The sequence below is a fragment of the Nomascus leucogenys genome, chromosome 14 (genome assembly GCF_006542625.1).
Source record: "Nomascus leucogenys isolate Asia chromosome 14, Asia_NLE_v1, whole genome shotgun sequence".
Taxonomy (NCBI): domain Eukaryota; kingdom Metazoa; phylum Chordata; class Mammalia; order Primates; family Hylobatidae; genus Nomascus; species Nomascus leucogenys.
Window position 1 is genome coordinate 33877493 of NC_044394.1, and position 21434 is coordinate 33898926.

The window sequence follows — 21434 nt, forward strand, 5'->3', positions numbered from 1 at the left end:
AAGCTAAAGTCAATGCTGTCATGGGTTCTGGGCAGTACTGGAGAGAAATCATTAATCAAGAGAACCAAGAAAGCACATGCAAATTGAGTTCATCCCTCACCTACCCCGAGTCTCCTTCCCAGAAAGCCTTTGTACACAAAATGGTTGCTATAAAATATTGTAAAATGTGTACATTTTATTCTCCCCCATTTTTATCACCAACTAAAATTTGCCGGATTACTATGAAACTCTCAATTTGCAAAGCTGTTTGTCCCTACAGCAGTCTCTGATCACTATGTTATGTTTTATTTAAGTTTATGGTTCTACTTTTTCTGGTCTCTCGCTTCTTGATATCATACCTGTGTTTTCTAATCTAGATACTCCCCTCTGCACTTCTAATTTGACAGTTTAAGCTTCTGGGTACCTGAATATCAGAAAACCAAGCTTACGTAAATTGCATATGAAATAAGGATTCCTAGTCTCTAAGAACTTGAGAGAAGGTATACGGCCTAAGAACCCAAGCTTTAGTGAATGACCATTGTGTCCATTTATGCCACCTCCTGGGTTATTGAGGCTATTCCAGATAGTCTTTTGGGTTGAGCACCCTGGTTCAGTGAATCCATTTCAGAGAAACACAATTATAGGAAGAAGTGCAAAATTGAAAGAGGATCCGAAAAGTTATTGGGAGCCTGGGCAACATGGTGAGACCCTATGTCCACAAAAAGTAGAAAAATTAGCCAGGCATGGTGGCGTTTGTGCATGTAGTCTCAACTACTCAGGAGGCTGAGGTGAGAGGATCACTTGACTCCAGGAATTCAAGTCTGCAGTGGGTCATGATTACGCCACCCTATGCTGTGCAAGAGAGCAAGACCCTGTCTCAAAACAAAAACAAAAACAAAAACAAAAAATGGCGGGCGTGGTGGCTCCCACCTATAATCCCAGCACTTTGGGAGGCCAAGGTGGGTGGATCACCTGAGGTCAGGGGTTCGAGATCAGCCTGGCAAACGTGGTGAAACCCCGAAACTACTAAAAATACAAAAATTAGCCAGATGTGGTAGCGGGCGCCTGTAATCCCAGCTCCTCAAGAGGCTGAGGCAGGGGAATTGCTAGAACCTGGGAGGCGGAGATTGCAATGAGCCCAGATTGCACCACTGCACTCCAGCTCAGGCAACAACAGCAAGACTCCATCTCAAAAAAAAAAAAGAAAAAAGAAAAAAAAATTGGTAGCGGGGGAAGGAGTTATCAGTGAGAAAGAGAAATGGGAGGAGGAGGAAGAGGAGAGATTTAATAGCTTGGGGAAAAGGACCAAAAAGCAGAGAAAATCTGAGAGGATCTCCTTTCTACCAATGCTAAAATAATTGTCAACTCTTTAAATAGTCCAACATTGGGAAAATCAGTGAGCTAGGTTATCTGAGAATGGGAGATGACCCACCAGGATCATATTGTCCTGGTTGGCAGCTTGCAGTCATGTTGCACTAAATTACAAGTCACCCCAGGGTCCTTACGTGTATTTTCTAATCAGGATAATATTTGGGACTGACAGGATTTATATTGTTTGCATTCCCAGAAGGCAGTCAAACTCCTCCCTCTGTTCCCTACAGAATGACAAGGTCCCATGAGGGTATATAAACACATTTCCTTTTGCAAAGCAGCCATCTTCTAACCTATTCATTAAGGCACCAAGGAAATGCGAAAGGCAGCGAGTTAATTTATTTCTCCTCGAAAGAAGAGTCAATGCCACTAACGATACATAACTAGCATTCCTTTGCCATTACTGTGGCTACTAGAACAGATGTTAGCTTAGTCAGTGCCCAAAGCAGTGGGCTTCATGTTTTGTTTCATTTTTTAAAAAAAATAAAAAGCACTTGAATAAGTGACAACTGAAATATTACTGGGTTTCTTTTCAACACAACCCAGCATCAGAAAAACTGTTTCATTTGCAGGCTGAGGAAATATGAAAGAGCAATTTATTTTACCTGCATTACCCAAATTTTGGACTTAGAATACTTTATAGGTATCTATAAAGCTCAAGATTCTTGAGATTGTATATAAAAGGTGCAAACTCAGCCAAAGTAAATATCTACAAAATGTTCCTTATGATAGAGCTTGACCTGGCAGCCCCAGTTAGCCCCTACCTACTGGCCTTAACATTTGTGAATGTACTGATCCCTAACAGATAAAAATGTTGAATGGCAATTTTGTATTTCATACGTCCTCACTCTAAATAAAATTATGTCCATTTCTACTCTGTGCCTTTGATCACATTTCATTTTCCTTCTGGAATGCCCTCTCTTCTTTCACCTATCCAATTTAACTGTGGCCTTAAGGCCTAGCCCAGTGCTGTCTGGACCTGCCCCAGGATGACTCAGTGGCCTCTGCAAGCCTCCTAACTCCCTCTGCTCTGAGCTCAGGTGCTGCAGATTGCAGCAACTTTGAGAGTTTAACTGCATTTCACCTGTACTGCTCTCCAGGCAAGCCCTGAGAATCAGTCCTGACTTTGTAATTGGACTCTGACAACCTCTTTCAGGGTTAGAAGTTGATGTCCATCTTTCTATGCCTCCTACTGTTGAGCATGCATTAGAAACTCAATGGGAAATAATTTCTTGGTTTATTGACACCCTATTACACAGTTTAACGACATTGCTTTAAGGAATTGATCATCATGGTTACCTCTGGTTGATCATAGATGATAGATTCATGGTTGATCATAGATGATAGATGCTCCGGTAGAGCATCTATCTTTTTGAGGCACCACCCAAATTCACCTTTCCAAGTTCATAATCTAACGCAACAGCCCACAGTATATTGTAGGTGATGTTTACTTACCAATAATAGGTAACAATGATGCCAACTAATACATGAGGGATGATCAATCAAACCAATTGAGCATATACATTAAATAAATGGCTACATTAACGGTAAGTAAATGAATCACTATATTTAATAAAACAAAAAATGAAAATGAGACACCAGCCTTTCTCTTCCAGTGTCACAATATTTGAGCATTACTAAGTACCTTCTCTATAATCCTATTTCAATACCCCACTTCCAAGAACTAAAGTACTCCAAGTACTAACAAGCTACATCTTGTCTGGATTATTCTCTGAAAACTGGTTTTGATTAACAATCTCCATGCATTTTATGGAGAGAAAGGAAAGTGCTGAATGAATCCAAGATTTACTTTAATCACCTTCACCATCATAAGTAACATGAAATGTCATGACTGGGTCAGGGTGACAAGAGTACCGCAAGAGTACTTATCACCTTCTGTGATAAGAGCCTCAAAGCTTGAGTTTGTGGGAGTATGGCATCAATCTTCCCCTTAACTGCATATTAATGATGGCTTATCTCAGTCCTTCTGGTGTTATTCATATAAGGCATAAAGTAATAAGATTTATAGCAAACTAGGATTTATACATCCATATGACTTCTGCTCCTTCAAAGGATTTGCTTTGGAAAACCATATGCTTTCTCCAACAACGCTGTCACTATTCCAAATATATTCTGCACTCTTGCTTTGAAATGGTCATAACTTTAAAGCCACAATATTTGAACATCCTCAGTAGGGGATTAGGGGAATATCGTCATCATTTGATTTCTAAAACCCCAAAAGCTGTAGGAACCAGTTCTGGTGAATGATGGATGATCAAGCTCAGAACTTTCATGAATGCTTTCGTGAAAAGCAAAGCATGACTAAGAGATTATAAGATTTTCTTTCGGGGGCCTATAAACTGACTTTAGAAAGAGTCCCAAGGGAGGTGTTTCAGAATTGCTCTGGGCAATGGCTGTATCACTGGAGGTAGTCTCCAATCTCCAAACCCACTAGTTTGGAGATAATTAGATTCATTTGGATGTGGGAGTTCAGTTATGTTCACTACATGAACAGCCTCATTGCTTTATAGCCGTGCTTTTTAGAAAGAGTTCCACAAAGGTTTAGGTACCTAATACTTTTTCTATACTGCCCCACTTTGGGTTAAGGAGTCTACTGTCTTCAGTGTTTTATCAATTTAATTGCCATCTCTAACCCAAATTACCTCTCAGGTGGCCAGAATGAATCATAATGTTTCATTATGTTACCCTCATTTATGGTTGATCAACTTTGATCAAGGATATTAAATTTTCCATTGGAAAATCCACTTGGGTTTCCCTTTTCTTGACACTTGGATGGCAATCTTAAGGGCCTGAATTTCTCAAATCTATAATCTGGGACCACCCACTAACACCGTAGCTCTAGTTACAGTTAGTACAGGGTTGTTCACAGAAATCAACTTCATTTACATTGGCCAAGCATGGGCACATCACCTGGAACTTGGCTTGGACGTAGAAGGAAAGGGAGGATGGAAAGGGAAGTGCCATTTTTTGAAGGCTGGCCATGTGCCAGGATCTCTGCACACCTTGTCTCACGTCATCACAGAACCAATCCGGGAAGCAGGAATTATCTCAATTTCACATACGTAAAGAAAAGGAAGTCTTACATTCATCTGTCCATCACTGGAAAGATTTACAATGATTCTGAAGGACAGGCAGTGGAGTTTTAGGTTTCAGGGGCAAGAGCAGTTTTCAAAAGTCTTTGAGTCCAGTGTGCGCAAGTCAACAAGCAGTACCTGGTGTGCAGGAGCACTCGTGGGTGAGTCTGTCTCGGGTCTCGACAATTAGCAATTGTGTGACAGTCATTCTGTTTCCTTCTGCCTGACCCTGGGAGACATATCAGTAATGGATGTGCAAAAGCAGGTCTGTTTTATGTCTTAATATAATTTAAGATGAATTGTATTGAAAAAATGCTGAAGAATGAATGTGTCAAAATGGGTTAACTGTGTACATTGACTTTCATGTCATCATCCATCTGTCATGAATGAGTGATACTTTGCAATGAGCTGGTGTATGACAGTGAGGACCTTAGGGCATGAAGGCTTTTTGCCTGGTCCCAGCAGCATCTGCCCCATGAAGTTTGTTTTCTCCCACTGCCTCCAGGCCCCATTGATACCCCCAAATAGATGCTGGGTTATGAGAACCAGTGAAGTCCCCTATGTCATCAGTCTTAAAAATAATTTTACAAGTCCACATATTTGTCCCATTCTTGGAGTAGTTTTAGTGTATGTCTTTAACTACTAACAGTATAAATAACTTGATGTCATAAAAAGAAAAGGAAGCTTAAAGACGTTGTGCAACTTACTCAAAGCCCACATATTAGTAAGTAGTAGTTTAGGATTTGGTTCATCTTTTCCTGCCTCCAAAGCCCAAGCTCTTTGCCATGAGGTTGATGCAGCCATTAACAGGAATGAGACCATGGAGGGGAACTGAGCAGCCACGGGAAACGTAGGCTCCAGCGCCATTCCTGCTACTCACTAACTATAGGCAGCATCGTCCTGCTAAGTCCTCATTCCCCTCATTCTATTAAACACTTGAATGGCATTTAGTGGCAATTTGTGTTTGAAACACTGTACTATGTCTCACAGGTACAAATATGAGTAAAGCAGATATGTGTCTTCTAGGGGCTTCTAGTTCAGTGGCAGAGACAAGAACATAATAATAAATTTCTATAAAATAAAGTAGATCAGCTAGAGCTATGATTAGGGTAAAATAAGAGCACAAATGCAGAGTTCAGTGGTGGTATTTACTGGTCTCTGTTTCCCACTCAATGACAAGGTCCATGATTGGCAAAACCGTGTCCATTTTATGCTCTTGTTCTCCAGTACTTGGAGAGGGCCTAGCACATGGTAGGTGTTCAATAAATATGTTAGGTATGAATAAATCAGGTGGTACCTGAGCAAAGACTTGAAAGATGAAAAACAGCTGGCCAAGCAATGATAGTTAGAAAGAGTGTCTCAGGGAGAAGAAGACTGTGACAGAAGAGCGAGGTATGTATGGGGAGCTAATGCCATTTAGTTCTGTCAAAGCACAAAGTGTGAGGGGGGAGGAGGGAGGGGGAGGTGCTGGAGAGATAAGAGAGGGCGTGTATGGGCTAAAGATTCAAAGCCTTGTACCTAGCAGTCCACAAATAAATTCCAGGGATTTCATGGACCCCCTGAAATGGTAATAAAAAATGTGTGAGCCTGTGCATAAATGTGAATGTGTACTTTTCACTTCCACAAAATTCTCAAATGTTAACTCTGTGGGCAATGAAGAGCTATTTAAAAGTTCATGGGCAGGCAAATCTATCAGAATATCATTTTAGGGTTTAGAGCCATAAATGGCCCCAACTGCAGTGTAGAAGATGGAATTCCTGGCAGTAATACTGGTGGTGGAGAAACCAATAAAGAGATCATTGCAATAGTCCAGGAAAGAAAGAATGAGATCCTAAGTCTGATCAATGGTATTAGAGGTGAAGTAGACAGGGGCAGATTTGAGAAGTATTTAGGTCAGAGGATCAGGATATACTGATGGCAGGTGTCATATTGGGGAAGGAAGAGAGGGAGGAAAAGGCACCTGAGGCTGACTTCCAAGTTTCCAACTTGGGCTGATAAGTAGTGCCATCAGATGAGAGGAGGAAATCATGCAGCTTTGAAGAGGAAAACAGTGAGCTCAGTGGGAACAGTTGAGTTTGACGTATCAATAGGACCTACTGGACAATTGAATGGTCCTGAATACAACCCTGAAGCATGGGGAGAGATCTAGGCTAGAGATGAAGGTTTAAGTCATCCATATCTAGATGAGAGTTTAAACTATGGGAGGAAATGAGACAACCCATCGAGAGTTTTAGAAAGAAAACCAGCCATGGACAAGAATGGATCCATCAGTCGCACAATATCATAAATGTACTTAATGCCACTGAATTGTACATTTAAAAATAATAAAATGGTGTATATATCTCCACAATTTTTTTTAATTGTACTCACGGGTCTTTTTTTTTTTGGTTTTTTTTTTTTTTTATTGTACTTTAGGTTTTAGGGTACATGTGTACAATGTGCAGGTTTGTTACATATGTATCCATGTGCCATGGATGTTGTTTTGCTGCACCCATTAACTCGTCATTTAGCATTAGGTATATCTCCTAATGCTGTCACTCCCCCCTCCCCCCACCCCACAACAGTCCCCGGAGTGTGATGTTCCCCTTCCTGTGTCCATGAGTTCTCATTGTTCAATTCCCACCTATGAGTGAGAACATGCGGTGTTTGGTTTTTTGTCCTTGCGATAGTTTACAGAGAATGATGGTTTCCAGTTTCATCCATGTCCCTACAAAGGACATGAACTCATCATTTTTTATGGCTGCATAGTATTCCATGGTGTATATGTGCCACATTTTCTTAATCCAGTCTATCGTTGTTGGACATTTGGGTTGGTTCCAACTCTTTGCTATTGTGAATAGTGCCGCAATAAACATACGTGTGCATGTGTCTTTATAGCAGCATGATTTATAGTCCTTTGGGTATATACCCAGTAATGGGATGGCTGGGTCAAATGGTATTTCTAGTTTATTTCTAATTTTTAAAGAGGAGGAAAAAGATGACTTCCTAGGACATGCTGACATTTAAAGGGTTGAGTACAAGAAGAAGCCCATGAGGAAAGTGGAAAGGAATGGTCAGAGATAAGAAAGAGATCGGGAGAGTCACAGATGCCAGAGGAATAGAATTTCAAAAACATGCAGGGCAGAGTGGGCGGATGAGTTAGATCATCCCTAAGGTGCCTACCAGAAATAACAGAATATATAAATTCTGGGAGAGAAAGAATTTAGATCTCTAGGCTTGCCCATCTAGAACTGCTCAGCAGTAATAAAATGGCTTAAATTTCATCTTTCAAAATAAAAATTGCCCGTGCTTTGCCAGTTTTGTCTGGGCAGGAAACAGCTCAGACCAGCTGCTTGGGATGGTTCTAAATTCCACTCAGAGCCCTGGAATGTGATGCCTCCAAGGCGCCAGTCCTGTGAACCCCTTCCTGGTGCTCACAGAGGGACAGCGGCAGTTGTGCAGAGGCCTCCAGCCTCCAGCCTCCCTCTACCCAGTGGCTGATGCACCTCTCCCTCTGCCCTCAGGGTCTCCCTTTGGGGCAGAGTGAAGTGGACATAGTTCCTTGATCTCTGCTGTTTCTCTCTCACCAGGATTAAGTCTTTGTAATTAGAACAAGCAGATTGCTATTGAAGTCACAAGGTTAGGGGAACAGAGCTGCCCCCACTAAAGGGTCTCTTTCCCTTGAAGGCACTCCAAAGTGCTTCATAGGCACCCTCACTCTGTACCACAGAAAGGGGGAGAGGGAGTGGAGGACAGGCCTCTGGGGAGCCCCACATCATCAGCTGCATCCCCAGGTGCCCCGTGGAGGGGAGAATCCAGAGAAAGACCTTTGCTGGCTCTCAAGAAGCTCTAATGGATCCTCAGCTATTTTCCTGTCATATTCCTGGCAGAGATTGGCTAATATCTCTTCAATGTGGCAGAATCAACCTACTAATTCATTCTTTCATGTTAAATGTTTACAAGATAGTCTAACCATGTGAAAGTGTCCAAGTGCCTTCAATGGCTTCAGTGACTCAGTGTTGCTACTCAGAATCTGCACAGTCTACTCAGAATCTTGCTGTAGAACCACAGCAAACCCACCAGCCACCAGAGAGGCTTCTGATAACCTCTTCCTTCAGAAATTGACCATACCGTTGTTGTAGAAATATAATTGTTTTAGTTACCGGGACCTATCCTGGAGTTAGTTAAAATAGGAGATATTGGGGTCACTGTCGTGGGGGCAATAAAGCATGCCTCTTTCCTGCCTTGATTGTGAATAAACTGAAAAATGAGGCCAAAAAATGATACATGAAAACTTCAGCATTGCTTTTACTACTGTGAGTTGGAGATTTTGGCTGAGTGTGGCAGCAAACAGGCTGGAAACTGAAGCCCAGAATTAAATAGATTTACCAGTCTGATTGCAGGCAGGGGGCCTGTCCAGGGAAGATGCACAGCCAGAGGCAGAGTTACAGGGGGGCTGATTCGCTTAAGCTTTAGGGACCCTCACTTGCATGGGTCCCTGCTAGGCCCTTCTAAGGCCAGGGGAGCAGCCCTTATAATTTTGCACTGTATTTTTATGTTCTCTTTCTTAAAGAACCTCCACAAAATTGCATCAGGCCCCACAAAAGCTGCTTGCATGGAATAGCAGAGAATACTGCCTGCTCCCTCCAGGCAGCACACTCCCGAAGACTGGGAGAGAGGAGCCAAACATGCTCGGTTTACACTTTCCTTATTTACTGAATGAGTGGAGGGCAGAGACAGGCCTGGAGTTACGCACACTGAGTGCCCCAATATGGAAAGAAACGTCAGGAGGGGCAGGAAACATTCCCTCCTTAACCAACACAGTTTTCAAGGCCTTACTGGAGGCACTTTATCGGCTGCGTAATCAATCCATGTGGTGGGCATCAGGCAGAATCCTGGCGCAGACCCAACTCTGAGGTGGAGGATTTCACAGTTTCTTTATTTTGAACTTCCCCGAGTCTCCCACTAATTCCTCTCCATTCTATCCTCCTCCCTTTCCCACAAAAGAAAACACAAAGGAGCAGCAGTGTTTGATACTGTATTGTCCAGAGGCCTGGTTCTCTCCCATTATACAGTAAACGAGCCCTGGCAAGATATTTCACTCCCGCCCCATGCCATGCATTAAAAATCCAAAATTGCCTACATTCCACCTGCCAAGCAAGTGATGCTTTCATTATTGAAGTTCCAAATGTATACCTTTGAGAACAGTGCCTTCTTATCTTAAAAGAGAGGTCCTCACTTTGTGAGTTGGGAGCAGAGGGAATTAAAGAAAGCCACGATGCAGGGATTTGGCCATTCAAGCCGGGCAGCCTTCAGAGAATGTCATCCCTAATGACACATGCCCGAAGGAAGGAGCCGGGCTGAGCTTGTCCTGCCTTCGTATTTAATATTGCCAGTCTGCCTCCTTAATAGCGGGCCTCTGTGTGAGCATTTGACAAGGCTTGAAACTATTCATTGAAGAAAATGGATGATCCCCCAACAGGAAGATGCAACCCCATGGGCTGCCTGCTTGACCACAGAAGTGCTTCTAGCTCCAGTTGCTCATCTGAGAACTCCCCCCACCACTTGCTGTTAAAATTGTTAAAATTAAAGTCCATGTTGATTTTTTAAACTTTATTTCCATTTTTTTTAAATAAAACAAGAATTGGACTTGTGTTGATACTTAGGCTGTTGAGAAAATAACATTGGTAAGACTCCATGTGTGGCTGTCTGCTGTTGCTCCCCTCTGGAATCTTTTTCGAAGGTTTGTGGTGAACAACATGCAGGGTCTGCCTGGTAAGGGCAGGTGGCACTGCCAAGGGCAGCAAACACTGAGAATCTGCTGGGCTGGACAGGTCAGCTTCCGCTCTCATCTGTGTCATAAAGTCAAGTCCATGCAGGTCCCCACTCCAGATTCCCCCTGCCCAATGCGGACTCTCAGATGGATCTTGGAGAATGGATCTGAACTTGTGGGTCAGGGAGCACCCGTTCTCAGAAGCTACCTTGCGTTCTGCCAGCTCTCATCTGAGATGAGGCCTGGGCAGGCACAACTCCGCAAGGGGGACCTCTGGCCCAGGTGGTCCCATTTAGTTCCAGAGTGGTGTCCATGTGGCTCTAAGGTCTCACCTGTCCTGGCCACCCTTTCCCCTGGTGAAGAGGGAGGACAGAGGCCAAGCTCACACACCAGTCCTGAGTTAGGCTGTGAGCAGCAGTCCCGACCCTCCTGGGGTCCAATCCGGGAAGGAGATTTTGGGAGCAGGTGGCAGTTAGCACAGAGTATGCCAACAGACAGTGAACCTGGGGCTCAGGAGGGCAGCATGGAGGCCAGAGCCCAAGGAGTCGAAGCAGTCTGCCCCAGAGCAAAACAGTGCAGAGCAGAGCCAGGCTCTGTGGGGGTCAGGCTATGCCACATGAGCTCTGCTGCACTCTACGTGCCTCCCGGCCACTGGCAGAATCTGCTCCTTGGCACCTGAGTGTCTTCATCTTGGAACGTGGTAAAGATGGAAAAGGACTGGTTTAGCATAACCGAACTATTTTGTGAATGAAGCAAATACTATTTACTAAACAATGCAGACGTGCATCTATTTCTATTCTAATATTGATATATATTCAACAGGTAACTAGAGCCGTTCTCACATTAGCTGTCAATCCCACTTCACAAGGTAATTGATTAAAACTCCAAGCCAAGAATCTAAAGGGAAGACAGCCTCTGCCATGCCATGGTCCTCCTCCCTCTCTGACTTTCCTCTGAAGTCCACGTTCACCCACGCTGTGTGCACATCCACACTGGGCCATGTGAGTGAACTGCTTCTGTCAGAGCGGAAGGAGCAACTGCAAACATGGTCTCGACTTCTGTTGCATCTGCTTAAAGTTTAGTCTTTAAAGTACAGATATTTCTTAACTAAATTGTTATAAATCTGAAGTTATAGTTTAATGGTTAAGTGTGTGGGGGGGAGTCAAGATTCTAAACTTAGACCACATGGATTCAAATCCCAGTTTTGTAACATTAACATTGTGAATATGTAAAAATAAATATGTCCATGGGTGGTATGTGGAGGTCTTGAGTGAGTTACAGATCTTCACTGAGTCTCAGTTTTCCTTACCTGCAAAAGGGAGTAACTTCCTACAAGGCTGTTTTACCCAGGCTTACTGAATTAAATGAGAGAATGCATAGATAGCACTGAGCACGGTGGTTATCTGTTGTTAAGTAAGTTAGCACTCGACACAGCCGTAAAAATGCAGGCGTTTCAAGAGTGACCTCGGGAAATGACACTGGCCAGAAGAATTGGGCAGAATTGCAGCTGTCCTCTGTCTGGGCCTTCTATTCTGAATCTTTCCCTCCTGCAGTCCATACTCTCCAGTGTCAACAGCATTTGCTTTCCAAGAAGCAAATCTGATCACGATGCCCCAGTGTCACTGGGTTAAAGCCACTAAGGGTTCCCCTGGGCTCAGGATGGAAGCCATACTCCTCAGCCTGGCTTGTGTGTCCTCCCACAGTGGGAACCCCACCTCCTTTCCACCCGCACTCATGCTGTGCTCCCAGCATGTGGACCTCCACTGCCCCTGCCCTACCCCAGGGATTTGTGCTTGCCTTTTTGTGCAGGAATGCTGACACCTCCTTGGCCCTGCTCTGCAGAGTGTCACCTCCTCAGTGAAGTGCTAGTTCCCAGACACTCGGCTCTTCAGCACTTGGCTACTTGCTAAGAACAATAGCCTGCTGGTCTGCTGGGAGTTATGGAACCAAACTGCCCACATTTAAATTCTGGCTTCTCCACGTGGCTGTCAGCAAGTTTCTCCATCTCTCCTTGCCTTGGTATTTTTAGTGAGATGAGAAAGAGAATATTATTGAATTCACAAGATTGTTAATGAGAATTAAATGAGTTAGCGTAAGGAAAGCATGTTAGTACATAGAACACTGCTTGGCACATAGTAAATGCTCAGTGAATGTTTACTGTGCTAACAACAATGTTATTATCATCATTGTCATTATTCTTATTCCACCAAAATGTAAGCTGTTTAAGAATAAAGACTGCCTATTTTGTTCACTACCTGACACAAAAGGTGCAGGATGTACAGCTGTTGAGTAACACGTAGACCACTGCATGTGGTTAATTGTTTATACGCATGCCCAAGCCCCATCAGCCAGCAGAACACAAGCATCTTGACTAGCCGATCAATCCTGTATTTCCTGGTTCTGCTCAATGGGGAAATAATAGACCCTCAATAAATGTTTGCTGAATGAATACATGAATGAACCTCTGAGGTTGCGTGTACACGTTATCTCCTTCTAAACTGTCAGCTTTAGCTCTAAGTTTATCAAAAAGTCACGCCCTTCATTCTTTTGAACTGGATATCCAGTGGTTTCTGGAAGATCTCAAAAAACAGACAGTGCATTCAGGGGCTTTATCCCAGAGCAGTCTTCAGAGGAGGATAAAGTTCCTCAAGAAGTGTCTGCCCCTGTGCATTTCCACCCGCCGGGACCCCCATTCCTGCACCTCTCCCCTTCCTGAGACCCCCGGCTGTCCTCCTCCACCACAGCTAGAGGGAACTGGGCCTCATTAGGGGGATGGTTTGTTCCTCATTAGGGGCACCAAGCTTGGCTGGAGAAAAGCCAGCTATCACTTTATCCAAAGCCAGGAAATCTCCCAGTGTGGAAGCCCCCTCTCTCCCATTCTGCACCAAGTCCTTCACTCTCGCTACTTCACGGAAAACCTTCCTCTAGAAGGAAGTGAAAAAATTCCCCCAAAATATATCAGCCCTTCTGCTTTAGTTCATCTACCTAAAGTGAAAAAATAAAACCAGAGAGAGGGGAAATTGTGTATAATGTGAATAAATGTAGTCTGTAGACTTTAGTGAAGTACTGCTGTTTTGTAAGCCTCTCACTGACCAGAACCACTTATTATTCCAAATGCACATAGATTTATGATCTGAAATGCTCACCATGTTTTTTACCCTGGAGAACTAGAAGGAGAGCGAGTTCCAGCTCAGTGTTTGATAAGATAGCTTACATCATTTTATCCCCACGTCAGTGCAGTGAGGCAAGTGAGGCTTATTATCTTCCTGTTATGAATGTGGGCTGTAGAGACTGAGAGATTAAGAGGGTTGTCCTTGGCCAGCCCTAAGTTTGGAAAACACATGTAATTTCATTCTGTCACTACTGAGCCCATCGCTCTCTGCCATCACCCATGTATAAATGTTGCAGCCCAGAGTGTCCCGTCTGCCATGGCATGTCCATCATCTGGCCCCTGCGCTCTCTTCCCTCCCCCAACTACCCCTGGGCTGCCCAGCCCTGGACCTGCACTTGTGAGGCTGCAGCTCCCCTGGGGGCAGTCTGGCATTCCCAAGCCCTGGCTAGGGACCAGAGGTGTTTAGTTCCCTGGCTTTTTGGTCAAAGACATTCCAGGGAGTTTCAGCAAGTAAGAGCTGCCTTTAAACAGCTTCCAGAAGCCCCTGCTGAGCACTCAGAGTGGGAGTGAGCCACGTCCCAGCTCTGCTATTCACCTGCTGTGTTACCCTGGACAGACCACCCAGCCTCCCTTCCCTGTAATGGAGGAGAGGGAGCAGCTTTGAGAATCTGATAGTGCTGCGAACAGTCTCCCCTGAAGACACTTGAGCTAAACATCACAGGTGTCATTTCAGAAGGGTCACAGTGTCCATCCATTGAGCCCACCTGGGTACCCCATAGATCCCCTGCCCCTGGATAAGAATCCCTGGGCCCAGTGAGCTCTAACACCAAAGTGGGAAGCCCCCAAATACAGATTTTTTTAAAGAAAACTTCAGTAGTTTATTTTCTCACTATGAAAGAAAGAAAACAGATTTTAAAAGGAAAATTACCATAAAACCACTACCAGTAAAATTACTATTAATAATTTAGTAAATATAAATCTAAAAATTTAGTAAATATCAGACAGTCTTTATGTCTCTCTCACTCTTGACATACATATACATAAATCTACTCTTTATACCAGGAGTGTTTTGTCATCTTATTTAAATATCATTTAAATATTATTTGACAATATGGCCGGGCACAATGACTCACACCTATAGTCCCAGCACAGTGGGAGGCCAAGGCAGAAGAATCACATGAGCCCAGGAGTTCAAGACAAGCCTGGACAACAAAGTGAGACTCCATCTCTACAAAAAACAAACAAAAAAAATAATTAGCCAGGCATGGTCACGTGCACCTGCAGTCTCAGCTACTCAGGAGGCTGAGATGGGTGGATCCCTTGAGCCCAGGAGTTCAAGGCTGCAGTGAGCTATGATCACACCACTACACTCCAACCCAAGTGACGGAGTGAGACCCTGTCACAAAAAATATGAATAAATAAAATTATTTGACAATATAATGTCTGCATAGTAACCGATTGCACGGTAATTCTGTAATGCATTATTTAACTTTCCCTAATTGTTAACCATTTATGTTTTCATTATTATTATTATTATCTGTACAAACATATCTGATTATTTTCTTAGACTAAAAGTGGAATAGCCAGTTCTATGCAGAAGGAAGCTTTTGATACCTATCACAATTTGTCCCCTCTCTCCTAGAAAGTTCTGCTGATTTGCACTCCCAGTAGCTGTAGGGAGGCAGGGTGGAGGGGACTTAGACCCATGTTCCCAAGCAGCTTCCTTGAACCAGCAACTCAGAATGTTGATACCAAGTGGGGCCTCTGTTTGCTAAAAGTTAGCCATCTCAGTCCACAGAAACTGTGTCTAGGACTGGCCTCGCCACATTTTGAAGTGGGTAAAACTGGTCTTGGGTGCCTTCCTCCCTCCCTCATTCCCACGTAGCCACTTGATCTGACTGTAGCCCCTCGCCTCCCAGGTTCAGCAGCAGTTGCTCTGCCCCCAACCCCCTGGATTCAGAGACCCTACAAGGCATCCCATCAGCAGGCTCTAGACTTTCCATCCACAGCTTTATGAATCTGTTACATGCACCTGTGTGAATGGGTTCAGGGGAGCAGGCTGAATTCAGAGTACAATTGTCCTGAGTCAGCCCAGACAGAGACTGGGACATTCAGACCCAGTGAGGAGGCTGTCACCAGGCAGGGGATGGTGTTCCAGGGCCAGATGAGCAGTGGAAGTCCATGTTCATGCCTGCTCTGTCTCTTACACAGTTTGTCCTTCAGAATGTTCCTCAAAGGGAAGAACAGGGCCTCTCTGAAAAGATAAATTCATTTCCCTTGAAAATTGGCTAAACAGAGTGTATTGCAGGGCCATGAGCCCCAGAATGATGGGCAGAGTTTCAACCATTTGCTTGGCAAACTGTGCTGCTCTCTGAGCCTTTAATCTGCATATCAGTGATGGGAGTTCAGGGAGGGAAGATCATACATGGTCCCGTCCCGCTGCTGACCGCCTCTCTCTTGGCCCCGCAGTCTGACGGCTCCATCCTGGCCATCGCCCTGCTGATCCTGTTCCTGCTCCTAGCCCTGGCTCTCCTCTGGTGGTTCTGGCCCCTCTGCTGCACCGTGGTAAGTGCCCCAAACCTCAGGCCATGCAAGGTGAAGGGTGACATAAAGTTCACAGACCATGAGTAGAGAGAAAGGGATTTTTAAAAAACTAAAGATGGGAGACAAATCTTGCATTTTTTTATACAATTTATGCAAAATTGATGTGAACTGACATTGATCAATGGAACCATGAGTTATCAGCAGTCAGTATGAGTTAGGGTGTGAGACTGCCAGTGGCCATACCCCTTGGGTGGGGCAACTGGGGTGGCCGCTTTAGTTCTGGTGCTTAGAGAAGATCCCCAGGACACCACAAATGATGAGTGTTATTTGACATGTAATGAACATATATGCCTCTGTGTGTACAGTACACACACATACACACATACACATTTGTTGAGTTGCCCAACCTATACTCTTCTAAGGCCACCCTGGTCTTAGTAACTAGTCTACCTATCTGAGAAAGTGTCTCTGGCCTGACCTCTTTATTTTCAACAATAAAGAATGGCACTTAACCTTTATTCATTGATTTTGGCAACTTTTGGAGGACACTCCTACTGTGTGTCCAGCACTGGGCTAAGCACTTTGGCTACAAGATCAATAAAAACCTGCCTCCTCCCCATCAGTGTCATATGGAGTCACCACATGACAATGTCTCCCCAAAATAGCTTAGGGCCTGGAATAATCCACCCTGACAATAATCCCAAATGGTAAATATCTGGCTGTCAATTTCTGTTCCCTGGCCCTTAGACTGGGAAAAGTCCAAAAAAAGTAATAGCCAAATAAAGAAAAAAAAAATTCCCTGTGACATGTCTATTCCTAGCCTGTGCCCTGCCTTTCTGCAAATCAGTGTGTGCTGTGAAGCCCATGGGTGTGAAGTGGCCACTGCTCCACTGCCATGGCATCTTCATTTGCTGTATTTTAGTTCTTCCATGGAAGGGCCGGCAGGATACAATAGACAGTGAGCCTCTCCAGGACAGGGACTTATCTTCATTTTCCCTCTGAAACTTCAGCATTTAGCACACAGTGTGAAGGAGTTCACATCTGTGTGTACAGCTCAACTGAACCAAGACCGCAGAGAGACAGAGCACTGGCCTTGAAAAGCAAGGGGAGATGGCTTCGGATGACATGTTAAAGAGGTGGCAAATGAATGAGACGAGAAGCTCAACCAGGATGTGGACCATGTGGCAGGGACTTCTGGAAAGGGTTGACTTGCAGCAGACAAGTATGGCGGGAGAGACCCAGGACAGGCACAAGTCTTGGGTTAATTAGGACCCTGCAGGCTGGGCTGGATTTCACCAAGATTTTAAACAGATTCTTACCAGAGCAGCTCCAAGAGCTAAATGTTGTTTTAAACACTTAAGGCTGCATAACCATTTTATTTTAAGGGTAAAAAATCCTCATGAGTCAGCCCAAGTGCTTTCTATGGAGATTCAAAAACAAGCACATTTTCAAGTCCAGAAAAAGAAAAGAAAAGCCTTACAGTGGGTTCTTAAAGAAGAGTCAGGCAGGCCCGGTAGCAGCAGGCAGTGAACACTATTATAGTCCCTTTGATATTTACAAACAATTACCTCTGGGTGAGGACAGCTAGGAACATTAGAACAGCCAAGCAGTGCTCCACCAAATACTGGCTGTGTGACCTTGGGCAAGTTTCTTCACCTCTCTCTGTTTCCTCATTGGTATAATGAGGACAATAAGAGCTCCCACCTCATAGTTAGATGGTGAAGACTATAAAGGAGTGTATATGTATGTGCTTAGAAAGCACCTAACACATTGTAACTGCTGTATATTATTATTATGTAAAAGTATTTTACTGTAGTAGGAATCTATTATGATACTGGATGGCATTCAGTTTATATTCTTGGGAAATGTTTCTCAAAATAAACCTTTTGTTATTGGAAGCAATGTCACCCAAGGCCAAATTGAGTTTTGCAATATTCAAAATATTTTTCAATGAATTTATCTGGTTAAATCCCTGTTGCTTTGGAAGGCAGCCAAAATGTCTTAATGTGGTCTGACTTTGTAAGTCTTGAAGGATTTCTTTATGAGGGTTGATCTTAGGGATTCATTTTCCTGTTTATGATGTCTATTTAAGCTGCCTCCTCTCCCTCTTTCTGAAAGCTGGCTTGAGCTCCAGTGCTTGGTCTGCCCCCTAAAACTACTTGCTGATCACTTGCTTCCTTGACGAGGGGTGATGCTCCGGAGCAGGGCAGGATAAGGTCATGTGTTTCCTAAACAGTATACTCAGGAATGAAGGCAAACATGGGCCTCCCATCAGAGTTTCATTCAGAGGACACGGGGAAGTTTCTCTCCCCTGAGATACGGCACCCCTCACCACAGCCCCCAGATTAATAGAGGGCATTCTTGTAAACAATGGTCCTCAAACCGTCCTCTGTCACTCTTCCTGCATCTACCCCAAGGGTGGGGAACGCCCCTCAACCTACTAGCTAAGCCACATCTCAATGCTGGAGGAAAAGCCAAAAAGCAGAAAAGACCTAAAAAATGTGGGGTACATGTCTGCTGTGTGCCATCTCCTTCCTGCTGCAATCTTTTCTTTAGGAGTGATACTCAAAATATTTAACAACCTGCAAGGCCCCCACCCCCGCTGAGCCACACGTTAACCCACAGTGGCTGGGTATGTGAAGGGGTGGGGGATGAAGTCCTGCAGTGTGGCTGGGTAGGAGGGCAGGCCCAGTTACTAACTACAAAGAGCAGTTTTAGATGTACTGGCCAGGATGAGCAGACGAGGCACAGGGATTGCTATCGGGCCTGCCTCTGCTCAGCATCCTCCTGCTTCCTGCTGGTCCTGTCTGGAAGAAGAAACCTGATGGGTGAGGGTGACAGATGATGCCTACCCACTGCACTTGGCCTTTCCCTCAGGACCCCACTCCCCCATTTGGGCTGTTAACTTCCAGCCAAATGGAACCTGGATTAACTTGTTGCCAGCCTGCCAGATGTAATCTACCAGTAATAACTGATGGGGAGAGAGAAAACTGACCACATCCTGAATCAAACCTTTAGTGTTTCCCAGCTTGTTCCTCAGTATCGCCAGGCGGACACCTGGCTTTTTAAGATTCCTATACTTATTCATTGGCACAAAACACCCACCTTGAAGGGGAGAGAGGCATTGGACTATGCACACTGGGCTTATTCACATTTTCAAATAGGTAATTCAAGGGGTTAATATTTTACCTAATAATAATAATAATAATAAAGCCCTGCCTCAGTTCCACAAGGGACATTTCTAGAACCCTTCAAGTCATGCCATGCCCACTCTATCTACTCATAAGTTTGGTCCAATATTATTGAAATCTCAAAATTGAACTTTAAAAAGAGGAAGACTAGGAAATCTAAACAGAAAAGGATCTTTTTTTTTAAAAGTTGCAATGTATTAGAAGAGTAAATGTTATGAATGGCTTGAATGTGTAGGGGGGAAAAGTCATCAATGAATCAGTGACATTAGGGCACTAAGAAGTTGTAGAAAATGCAGGTATCCTTGAAAGTCTACGCTCGCCCCAGCCAAGAGCCAATGCCCTGATGGGAGCCTGCGGCCCACCTAGGGGGTAGCTTTATGTACACAGAGAAAGGCCATCGTATCCTGCCTAAATTTCAGCAGGTAGCAAGACACTGGAGGATTCCGATTAGCAAGGGGAACTGGCTGCCCCAGATAAGAAATCTGGAGTATAGAAGAAATCCCTGTTGGGGCTCTCAGTTTCCTGACCCCATGTTGACACTCTGATAAACACCCCAATTCCCGATCTCCCCTCTGTCCCTATACCTACACCTTCCTGGTGGTATGTGTTCTCCTCTCCCACTCCCAAGATATCAGTCACCTCAGAAGAGAGCATCCCAGCTTGCTGATGGGGCCACTGTGCATTTATGAGGGCTTCAGCACTCATACTTTAGCAAACTGCTAACTTAACCTCTACGGATAAGAACTCCTCCCAAACTGCAACCGTTTCCCTGAAGTTCCCTGTACTACCTCTGGCCGTCTCATATTCAGTAGACAACCTGCTGTTCTATCTCCGTGAGAAAACAGAAGCTGTGCTGTGAGAAATCCTTGCACTCCAGCACCCTCGTATGTACATCCTCCTCCAGCATCCCTCTCCCTCCCTTTCCACTGGTATTTTTCCTTTCATCCTTTCTCACTCAGCATCTTCATCCTTTCCTTTCCACTGGCTTCCTCCCTCTGCCTAGAAACATATGCCAGCCACCTTCATCCTTTAAAAAATGTGTCTGTGTTAGTCTGTCCTCACACTGCTACAAAGACATATACCTGAGACTGGGTAATTTATAAAGAAAAGAGGTTCAATTGGCTCACAGTTCTGCAGGCTGTACAGGAAGCATAGTGGCTTCTGCCTCTGGGGAGGCCTCAGGAAGTTTCCAGTCATGGCTGACGGCAAAGAGAGAGCGTGGCATCTCACATGGTGGGAGCAGGAGGAAGAGAAGAACGAGGTGGAAGGTGCTACACACTTTTCAACAACCAGATCTCAGGAAAACTCACACACTATCACAAGAACAGCACCAAAGGGATGGCGCTGAGCCATTCATGAGAAACCCGCCCCCATGATCCAATCACTTGATGGATCAGGTGATGACTGATGGCTGCAATCAGCCAATCGCCTCCCACTAGGCCCCTCCTGCAACATTGGGGATTACAACTCGACATGAGATTTGCGTGGGAACATGGATCCAACCCATGTTAATCTGATGCCTATTTCTCCTTCATGCTACTCTCTTCTCCTTCCCCCTCCTTTCACCCACACACTCCTTTGCAGTGCATCCACTGTCCACAATTCCTCTCCTTCCCTCTTCCTCCCACTGCACCCTGAGCGCCATTGCCATTATTTCTCCAATCCTTCGCTTGCAAAACTGAATTTCCCAGCCACTGTTCTCCATTCACTTCTCATTCTTTTCTTTACTTCTTTCAGCAGTAGGCACTGTCGACCTCTCTCTCCTTTAAACTGTCTTCTCCTGTGTCTCTGTGCAGTTTCTCCCTGTCTCCCTCATGGGCTCTCTTTCCTCTGCTTGCCAATTGTTCTCCAGGGTTGCCTTCCACCCTCTTCTCTAACACATTGTTCCTGGTCAATGTCACCAACTCACACAACTTCAACTACTTAATGTGTTTACCCATCACTGGCCTTGGCTCCAAAGGACCAGCCCACGTTAAAGGGACCAATGGACATCTCAAATGCAGGCATCTCACCCTCAACATACCCCCCGCTAAACTCTTCACGTTACCCCCTAAACCTGCTCTTCATCAGTGGATGTGCCACTGTCCTCCAGGCTGCCCAAACTAGGGACTTCAGAGCAACCGCTGATGTCTTCTTCTGTCCCTCCTCGTCTTATCTCACTTTGGAGCTGCCTACAGCACATCCTTTGCCACACCTCATCTTATCTCACATCCGTCCACACCCTCTACTCCAGCACAGTCATGGTGCCTCACTCAGTAGTTGCTTAAGAAATATTTGTGGAATGAATGAATGAATACCATTGTCTTACTCTAGGATTCCGCATCTCCCACCTGAATTATTTCAGCAATTTCCTAACTGCTCTTTTAGTCTTTCTCACCTTCATTAAAGAG

The 21434-nt window shown here is 44.6% G+C and overlaps 1 protein-coding gene across 3 annotated transcripts in view; it reads left to right on the plus strand.

Annotated features, from left to right (window-relative positions):
- ANTXR1 (ANTXR cell adhesion molecule 1) overlaps positions 1-21434 on the plus strand; it is a 244427-nt gene that overhangs the window by 130572 nt on the left and 92421 nt on the right. For 2 of the 3 annotated variants that reach the window (XM_012501213.2, XM_030827130.1), the window contains exon 13: positions 15779-15874. In XM_012501213.2, coding sequence (XP_012356667.1) covers positions 15779-15874 — 96 coding nt within the window. Of the gene's footprint in view, positions 1-8997; positions 10033-15778; positions 15875-21434 lie in introns of those variants that run through there. The other variant, XM_003262494.3, reaches the window with a different exon arrangement.